General features: G+C 57.9%; 1 protein-coding gene across 1 annotated transcript in view; it reads left to right on the top strand.

Moving 5' to 3' along the window:
• Positions 1–3,121: 3,121 nt before the first annotated feature.
• SPMAP2 (sperm microtubule associated protein 2) overlaps positions 3,122–9,974 on the top strand; it is a 15,002-nt gene continuing 8,149 nt past the window's right edge. The window contains exons 1-6 of the mRNA XM_007460427.1: positions 3,122–3,429; positions 4,301–4,414; positions 4,540–4,611; positions 5,122–5,183; positions 6,577–6,628; positions 7,779–7,896. Of these exons, the coding sequence (XP_007460489.1) occupies positions 3,122–3,429; positions 4,301–4,414; positions 4,540–4,611; positions 5,122–5,183; positions 6,577–6,628; positions 7,779–7,896 (726 nt within the window). The remainder of the gene's footprint in view (positions 3,430–4,300; positions 4,415–4,539; positions 4,612–5,121; positions 5,184–6,576; positions 6,629–7,778; positions 7,897–9,974) is intronic.

A 9,974-nucleotide genomic window follows, 5' to 3' on the forward strand; every position in this document is an offset into this window, starting at 1 on the left:
GCTGTGGTCAGAGAATTGAGAAGAGAGTCTAACCATAAAGAGACAGGCCTTGTCTTGAATATGGAGGAAGGGGTCTGGGCCGAGACATGCGGGGGAGTCTAGGTGCTGTGAGCAGCCCTCCGTTGACAGCCAGGAGGAAGCAGGGACCCAGGCCCGGTACTGCGAGGAACCGAACTCTGCCGACCCCCAGAGGGGCAGGGGACTGGTCCTCTGGAGCCTCAGGAAGGAGCCAGCCCCACCCAGTGAGACCCATCTGGGACATCTGACCTCCAGAACTGTCAGATGTTACATCCCTCCCGTGTGAGCCTCTAAGTTTGTGGTGATTCGTATGCAGCGGTGGAAGAGGAATTGAGAGGGATCCCATCTCATTTTCTGCTGTCTGCATGCCCCGGGCGCAGCACCTGCAGTGAGATGTCTCCCAGCTGCTGCCCCTGCTGTCTCTCCATCAGAGTTCCAAATGCCCCTCAGCCTGTGCTAGTGCCCCTTCATTTTCTGCCCAGTGAATCTCAGCTCCTGGACTGTGAACTTCCTTGCTTCTTTATTTGTCTGAGCAGCAGAGATGGACCCTGGCTCTCCTTCAAGGGCTGGCAGAGCTCTGGCCCCTGGAACCAGGCCCCTCTCCTGACCCCATATGAGCGCCTGGCTGGAAAGAGGGATGTGGGGCTACGGTGAAGCCACACCCTGCCCCTCCTATGTGACTGTGGGTGGGGGAGGCCACGTCTCAGCCTCCCTGGAGCCCGGTGCCCAGTCTGCACCCCGGGCTGTGACCGGTCCCCTCTCCTGGGGTTGTCATGGGGACAAATGCACTGCCTGATGGGCTCCCTCGTGCAGGATGGCAGACGTGGTCGCAGCTCGTTGGAAGTGGGTCTAGTGAGCCATCTCGTAGCTAAGTGGCCTTGATTGTTTTAGTGTCTTCTTAAAAAGATTTTTATTGGAGTATAGTTGATTTACAGTGTTGTGTTAGTTTCTGCTGTACAGCAAAGTGACTCAGTTATACATATACATATATCCACTCTTTTTAAGATTCTACTCCCGTATAGGTTATTACAGAGTGTTGAGTACAGTTCCCCCTGTGCTATATATTAGGTCCTTACTAGTTATCTATTTTATATATAGGATCTTGTTTTTTATAAGCGGCCTCACTTTTGAACAAAGATTTTGTGTGGGACTTTGCAGTGATGACAGATCTCTCTGGTTGCAGCAACGTGGAACTTATCTTTTTGTGAGTCACTGCGTGCCAGGTGAGGGTTTAGGACACTTCACAACAATGGGATTTCTCGAGGATCTCCCAGATTGAACCAGACGCTCTCTAAGGCCTTCCTGTCTGGGACCCTCACAGGGGTGATTGCAAGGCCGCACCCAGGGGCAAAGCATCAGGGGCACGGGAGTCTTAAATGATGCATACGGCACAGCCAAGCAAAGGAATGGAGAGTCACGCTGGGTGGGGTCTCCACACAGAGGGTTTGGGGGATGTGGTCCTGTGATGCCCTGAGGGGGTTTCGCAAAGGCTGGATCCCGGGATGGGGGGGTGGGGGAGTTGGGGCGGTGAGGACCAAGCAACTATCCTAACAATCACTTTCTCACTTTTTTTTTTCTTCTTTTTTTTGGCCGCATGGCTTGCAGGATCTTAGCTCCCTGACTAAGGATTGAACCCTGGCCCTGACAGTGAAAGTGCTGAGTCCTAACCACTGGACCACCAGGGAATTCCCATGATCACCTTCTTTTGACCATGTGAGACAGCCTATTCTGAACACCAGCTATCGCTGAAGTTATTTCTCGTGAAATGCTGGGGCTGGAAGGGTATGTATCAGGGCGCTTGTGGCTGCAGGGAACAGGAAGCCCAGCTACAACAACTCAGCCTTAAGAGAACTATTTGTGTCAAGTAACAGGAAGCCCAGACACAGAAGGCTCCAGGGTTGCCAAGTCAATGATCTTTCAGCTCACATCCTTAGACTAGCAGGTCTCATGGTCACAATGTAACAGGGAAGAACAAATCTGACTCCATGTTAGATCTGTTTCTTTTGCTTTAACCTTTGTGCCCTGTTGCCTGTGCTTAGTCATGCTGGCTCTGCACCTTTTGTACAAGAATGGCGCCTGTAGCCTGAACTATACAGGAGAGCCCTCCTCTCAGGGCTCTGACCTTTAAGAGCCCATTCATAGGGAGATAAAAAGTGCAGGACAGAGAATAACATTTGTCTTGCTGGAGGTTTACAGGGACATCGTGACCTGACATAGGTGGGCAGCTGCAAGAACAAAGGATTCCAGCACCACGAAGCCTGCAACAACCTACCACTCCCCTCCCACACCTTGCCTTTAAAGAGGCTTTGCTGAAACCCTTCGGGAAGTTCAGCGTTTGGGAGGCACTAGCACCCGTCTCCTTGCTCGGCCCTGTGACAGACCTTTCTCTGCTCCAAACTCTCATGTTACAGTTTGCTTGGCCTCCCTGTGCGTCGGCCACATGGACTTGTGTCTGGTAGCAAGATGACTGCCTGTGCTCTAGACATCACACACAGTCCCAGAAATAACCAAGCGAGGTTATTTGAGCGAGGACACCATCCCTCAAAGCCCCTGCAGACCTCCTCTCAGGTCCCATACCTGAGCCAGTCCTGGGGAAGAGGTGGGACCCCCGGTGAACTGTCACACCCAGCACTGGCTCCCCCATGTGAACACAAACAGGTCCTTTACCAAGAAGAAACGTAGGGTGGAGCTGGGTGTGTGCCCCAGCACCGGGCCCTGTTCCCAGGGTAACTGCTCACTCAGCAGCCCTTCCCCGAGAGCCCTCCCAGGCCCCGGGACACCAGTGAATGGGGCACTCACGGCCCCTGGCCTGGGAAGGCGACTTGCTACAAGGCTGTGCCAAACACCATGGAGAAGTCAAACCAGTGCCAAGATGCAGGGAGACCCAGGAATGGGGCTGCCTTCCCGAGGAGGAGCCCCCAGGATGTGTGCGGGCAGAGGCACTGACAAGTGCAAAGGCCCTGAGGTAGGTGCATGTTTAAGGAGCAGGAAAGCAGAGCGGCAGGAGGGGAGCGGGCGGGCTGAGGATGGAGGGGTGGGTGGCCCCACGAGGGTGACCACAGACAACAAGAGCAAAGCTGCAGGGCTGGGAAGGGCCCAGCACATGGGGGACCACCAGCAAAGCTCGCTCTACAGCCACCGCATGTCGGAGTCCGAGGACCAGCCAGAAAGGGGGCAGGATGACGGCACCCTGGGCCTCCAGGGCCCCACGTATGAGAACCGAGGGTCCAGGGACCCCAAATACTGGGGTCTGGTCGATGGGGACCTGGGATTGGAAGACCAAGAGGAGGAAACTCCCCCTGAGGAGGTGAGTGGGGAAGAATTCGTGGACGCCCAGAACCCGGAGGAGGCCCTCGCGGAGCTGGAGAGGGTTCTGGAGAAAGACGCGGAGGAGGGTGTGCCTGAGATGAGGTGGGCAGAAGCGGGCGCCCAGGCTGGGGTGGGTGGGGGTGGCCCTGGGCGTGGCTGCACTGGCCTGGGTGCTCACTCTAGGGGTGAAGTCAGCACCTCGCTGCTCTGAGGAGGAAGGCGGCAAACAGGCCCTGTCCAGGTGGCAGGGGAGTCGTCGTGGAAAACCCTTCGCAAATGCCAACTTTGGAGGTGGCAGGGTTGAGAGGTCGTGAGCCCTCCATCCGACAGAAAGAAAAAGAAAGGGGGGAGAGTCTCCCAACCCCCAAAGCTGAAACCATTGCAAGTACCATAAATTGCCAGAAACGCTTTCGGTGGCCAGGAGGACACCCGGAAAAACCGCGGGTGCTCCCTCTAGGGAGGGACCCTGTGCCCTACTGTGTGCACGGATTCCTCGGCTGGAACCCCCCGCCTCCTGGTCCTGGGTAAGCACGTGTCCCCTCAGGCACTGCAGAGGGGCCTTTGCCCTCCCCGCGCAGTGACGGAGCTCGTGTGATGAGCGCACAGGGCGCTGTGTGATGCGGCCGGCGGGGCAGGGGACATGCGCCGCGTAGAAGGCGGTGCTGCGCATGGGCCGGGCTCGGGGAGGGGTCTGAGCCGGGACAGGAGACTGGATGTCTTGGTGCTCCGGGGGCTTCCTGGGGGCACTGTCCATGGCTCAGCATCCCCTCTGTGGCCCTGCAGGCGGGAGCAGGTCTCTGTCGCATCTCACAAAGGAGGGAGCCGAGGGCGCCGGCTGGTGGCAAAGCTAGGATTTCAGATCAGGTCTTCGTGGTGCCAGGCCTCTCCTCCAGAGGGCGAGGCGAGAGCGCAAGGATGGCTCGACCCCGCCGGGGGAGCAAGGGCTCTGGCCTCAGGGTCCACCTTCCCTCAGCCGGCTGTCCATCTCCCAGAGGAGCCCTGGCACCTCCGTGGGCTGGGAGCGGAGGAAGAGGCGGCTGTCTGAGTTGGCGAAACCCAAGACCAGCTGGCAAGTCTTGAAAGACAGGTGAGGTGTTGGGCGGCCTGGATGGGGGGGGTCTGAGAGGGGACACGGTGCCCTCGACAGCCTCTGGGTACTGGCCGAACCAGCGGAGTGCAGCGCAGAGGCGGGCGGGGCCCTGTCTCTCGCAGGATGGGGTGCTGCTGCAGGGGCTACGCCTGGATCTCCCCCCGCATGAGGAAGCTGCAGTTCTGTGTCTACTCGTGAGTCCCGCCCCCCACCCCCGCCATGCCCGCATCGTCGGGAAGGGGGGCCTTCACCGGAACCACCCGTCCTCTCCTGGGACAGGGTTGGGGGAAGGACTCTGCACTGGGCGCCCCGCCCCGGGATTCCCAGCTCTACCTGGGGCTCTGGACCCCAGCCCCTGGCTTGAGATGGGTCTGCTCCTAGACGCCGGGCCGCTTCTCAGTTGTGCCTCTTTTTTTCCAGCTCCCTCCTTCTCTGAGCACCAGCCTTGCTCAGAATAACCTACACTCCCCGTGCCTCTAAGACTTTTCTCCCGCATCCGTGTGTCCGTCTCTGACCTGCCTCTGCTGCCCATCTACTTACTCTCTCCTTTCTTCCCACCTGGAAGCTCTCCCTCCCTCGCCCTCCAGCTGCCCCTCTCCCCGCTGTCTGTATTTATGGGGTGCCCTGAGTTCTGCCGCTGAATGGGGCACAGACCGCCGGGACCCTGGCTTCCCTCACGCTGAGCCCCACTGGGTGTGTTCCAGGCCATCTGTGTACTGGACAGAGAGGTTTCTTGAGGATACCACCCTCACCATCATGGTGCCCGGTAGGTCGACCCGCCTAACCCTAACCCTAACCCTAACCCTAACCCAAACCCCTAACCCTAACCCTGACCCCGACCCTGACCCCGACCCCGACCCCGACCCCGACCCCAACCCCAACCCTAACCCTAAACCCTAACCCTAACCCTAACAACCCTAACCCTAACCCCTAACCCTAACCCTAACCCTGACCCTGACCCTGACCCCAACCCTAACCCTAACCCTAACCCTAACCCCTGACCCTGACCCTAACCCTAAACCCTAACCCTAACCCTAACCCTAAACCCTAACTCTAACCCTAACCCTACCCTAACCCTAACCCTAACCCTAACAACCCTAACCCTGACCCTGACCCTGACCCTGACCCTAACCCTAACCCTAAACCCTAACCCTGACCCCGACCCTGACCCCGACCCCGACCCCGACCCCAACCCCAACCCTAACCCTAAACCCTAACCCTAACCCTAACAACCCTAACCCTAACCCTAACCCCTAACCCTAACCCTAACCCTAACCCTAACCCTGACCCCGACCCCAACACTAACCCTAACCCTAACCCCTGACCCTGACCCTAACCCTAAACCCTAACCCTAACCCTAAACCCTAACCCTAACCCTAACCCTAACCCTACCCAAACCCTAACCCTAACCCTAACAACCCTAACCCTGACCCTGACCCTGACCCCGACCCCAACCCTAACCCTAACCCTAACCCCTGACCCTGACCCTAACCCTAAACTGTACCCCTGACCCTGACCCTGACCCTGACCCTGACCCTAACCCTGACCCTGACCCTGACCCTGACCCTAACCCTAACTCCTTCTCTGCAGGGGGTGGGGGGCATCAGGGGGAGGGGGGCTGGCCAGGTGCCTGTGGCCGGGTCACCCCCATCTCACCGTGACCTGCACCTGGCTCTGTTTGGGGAGACTGAGGGGCCTCCCGGCCCCAACCCTCCCAGGGGTCCCCTGTGGGACTGCCCCTCCCCCATCTCCCAGGAGCGCCCCCACCCCCAGTCTTCCAGGGGTCTCCTCTCTGGAGTCTGTCCCCAAGCTGGAGGCTGGTCCTGGCGGGGGAGGGTGGGGGGCAAGCTCTCCATGGGAAATCAGTTTGCATCTCAGTCAAAGTGGGGTCAGTACTAGAAAACTCATTTCTGGAGAGCCGCTCAGGGCGAGTTCTCTCTTGGGTTTAGAATCCCCTGCAGTGAGCACGGAGGCCCCTGCAGCCCAGGCCCATCCTGCAGAGGAGCCTGAGCCCCCGTTCCCTCCCACCCCTGTGTGCTCCGCGTTCCCCAGGTGAGGGTGTCTGCTGTGAGCTGTCCCTTGTGTGAAGCTGGATTCAGGAGGAAGGAAGCCCTCGGGGAGGGGCAGGTTTCCAGGGAGCTGTTTCTCCTTTTGTGCAGAGGTGTCCCGTCGACCTAAGAGGTTCTGTTCGGAGTATTACAACAACAACAGGTAGGGGGCGGCCGGGCAGGGACCCCTTTTCCTCGGGGCTTGCAGGGGAGGGTCCAGGTCCTGGGACCAGGAGACCCATTCACGGCGGCCAGGCAGTGAGCCTTTGAAGCTCGGCTCCCCAGACAGGACGCAGGAGGCTCTCAGGGCTGCAGGGCAGGTGCTGGTGTCGCTCTGGGCAGGTGATGGTTGTGAGACTGATGGTTTTAGGCGCCTGCCTCCTGGCACGATTCTGTCTCAGTTCTTGCGCCTTCCACGCTTGCTGACGTGGGGTCTGGTGTTATTAGACACAGACTGGTTTCCTATCTCACGCACGTGTGGAAAGGAACACATGCCCGAGAGCCCCACTCACCCACGTTGACAGGCTCCAGCCACCGTTTCTGTGGCCGTCATTGTGACCACAGCTTCTCACCTTAATGCTGGTTGGAGCGTAATCTGTTGGAGGCACCTCTGTGTGACCTGTAATCTGGGGTGACCTCTGTGTGATCTGTAATCTGGAATGACCTCTGTGTGATCTGTAATCTGGGGGGTGACCTCTGTGATCTGTAATCTGGGGTGACCTCTGTGCGGCCTGTAATCTGGGAGGTGACCTCTGTGTGACCTGTAATCTGGGGTGACCTCTGTGCGGCCTGTAATCTGGGGTGACCTCTGTACGGCCTATAATCTGGGATGACCTCTGTGTAAACAGCTCCGTGGAGCACAGCCAGTCATGGATGGCCCCGGGCCTTCTTGTCGGGCTGACAGTATTTATCCACTGCATTCCAGCCTCAGAGATGTGAAAATAAGAGTCTGCCTCGGATCAGCGAAATACGGCTGTTTCTGGGGCAGAGGCGGAGCTGAGACCCGATTTTAGGAGGTGGGGTGGTGGCAGGGCTGACTTTCATCCCTTCGATCCACCTCCTGACCCCAGCCTGATGGTGGGAGTAGGGGAGACGGCTGGGAGGGGACTACCAGGGAGAAGGTCGCTCCATCCCTGAGAATAGGGGGCTCTGTTAGGGATTCTTTTAGGAACCCCTCTTGGAGGTATTTTGAAAACCCTGCACTGCACCAGGCTCTCCCTGAGCCCCAGAGTCAGAGAGGAGTCGTACACACACAAGCACACAGACATGGCCCTGGGTGGCGGGTTAGGGTCTCAGGCCTGCCTCTCCCTTAGGACCACCCCCATCTGGCCCATTCCCCGGTCCACCTTGGAGTACCGAGCGTCCAGCCGCCTGCGGGAACTGGCCACCCCGAAGGTCCGGAGTAACATCTGGAGCATACACACGTCTGAGGTGGGTGCCCTTCTCCCCCTGGAGCTCCCCAGCTCCCCCCGGGGGCTCAGCGGCTCCGGAAGGACAAGAGGCAACAGACGTGTGACTGCTTCCCTGAACCGTCGGGAGTCACAGGGGAGCCGGAGCCGTCTGCTCCCACGGCGGCGGGACAACGGCGGTTCAGAGGTGACAGCGGAGTTCAGTCCATTCTCAATCTGGTCCTTTGCACTTCCCCGGCCCCAGCTCAGGCCCGACTCCGCCCCGGCGGCCCACAGCTACCCTCCGGCACGTGCCGCTGCCCCAGCACGGAGTCCCGCTCCCCTGGGAGGGGCCGCTGTGGGGGCGTCTCGCACCCACCGAAGGATATGTGCTTGTTTCTGGGTTTTGGTTCCCGCACACACGGCTGCCGTGAGAATCTGGGTCTCTGTGGGATACGTTGCCGTATCTCCAGGGTCAACACCCAGAAGCGGGGTCCTGGCCAGGAGGCCTGTCTGACTTTATCAGAGACTGACCACCTGCTCCCACAGTGGCCGCCCCGTCTGGCACCGTGTGTCCGTTTGCTGGTTTGTCCGTTTTTTCCTTTACGGCCGGCCGCCCTGACAGGTGTGCGGTGGGACGGCCTTGTGGTTTAATGTGCGTTGGATCCGTGTCTTTTCATGTGGTTGTTTGACAGAACCGTAACTTGAACACTTTTACAACTAAATGCAGACAACACACTGCTTCTCGCAGAAACTCTTCATATGAATTTCTAACAGGCGAGGGTAGTTTAAAACCCCTAACAACAAAGATCCCACTGAAAGAATTTAACAGTAATGCCTTAGTGTCCAAATACCCAGTCCGTGTTCCGTTTCCCCAGTTGTCTCAAAAAAAGGCTTCAGCAGTCAGTTTGGTTGGATCGGCATCCGGAGGAGGGTCTGGCCCCACCTCTTACCTGGAGACGTACCTGCTGTTTTCCTGGACCCTGCCTTGCCTTTGCCAGTTTAGCCTTCGAGTCCTTCTGTGCTCCAACACCCTCTGTGGCTCCCCAGTGCCCCGTGAAAGCCAGCAGGATGGGGCCTTCTCCATCCCTACTACCCCATGTGCCCCCTGTTGGACTAAATGCAGGTCCCTCAACAAGCCCCTGGGCCTTGGCATGTGCAGCTGGGCATGTTCCTGCCCAGCCTGGTGGGGCCCCCATCCGACACCCCCTTCTTGCTCCTTCCCCGCCCCTTTCACATGCGCTCTGGACGGGCTGTCATCCTTCCCTTAAACGTGAGCTCCCTGAGGACATGTGTCCGTGTCTGCTGTGGCCTTAACTGCAGAGCTGGCCTTGCCCCGTGCAGGGCACGAAGCGGTCGTCAGTATTCTTCGAATGCATGGATAAGTGACTGTTTCCCTGCCTGTCACCCCTGCAGATGGGGGGCCCCTTGAGGGCAGGACCGCAGGCTGACTCAACCGCCTCATCTGGTGACCTGAGCTGTGGGGGCTGTCTGGGTGGGCAGAGAAGGAGGGGAAGAAAGGAGAGGGGCGTGAAGTTGTAAGCGCCAGGATGTCTTTGACAAGAGTAGTGTCTGTGATTTCTCAGCAGGACACTTTCAGGAGGAAAGGGACTCATCTTTCAGTCTCCCTAGAGAACATTACAGCCAATCCTCTGCCTCTGGGCAGTCTCCTACCCAAAGTGCACCCAGCAGAGAGCTTTTGCAAAACATTAATTGTTTCACACACACCAAGTGCTTGTACAATTCACCCTCCTACCAGCCACGTATTGGGATCTCTCTCCTCCCACCTTCCTGCAAGGGCTTGATAACGCCAGACTTTTTCACTTTTGCCAAATTTGTTGTCATGGAGTGATAGTTTGCTGTCTTAATTTACATTTCCCTGGTGCACAGAGAGGATTATTGATCCTTTGGGTTTACTTTCCTGCACGATTAGCTCAGTTTCCTATTGATTTTTCATGTTATTGATTTAGAGAAGCTCTTTATTTATGATGGCTACTACTAATTCTTTGCTGAGCACACTGCAAACTAACTTCTTCCCAGTCAGTCTTTTGTCTTTCAGTGTTGCCTTCAGGGTCTTTCTGAACCAGGGGCCATGAGGAATCATGGGCTGCTTTACTCTTT

This window comes from Lipotes vexillifer, unplaced genomic scaffold (genome assembly GCF_000442215.2).
Source record: "Lipotes vexillifer unplaced genomic scaffold, Lipotes_vexillifer_v1.1 scaffold225, whole genome shotgun sequence".
Lineage (NCBI taxonomy): Eukaryota > Metazoa > Chordata > Mammalia > Artiodactyla > Lipotidae > Lipotes > Lipotes vexillifer.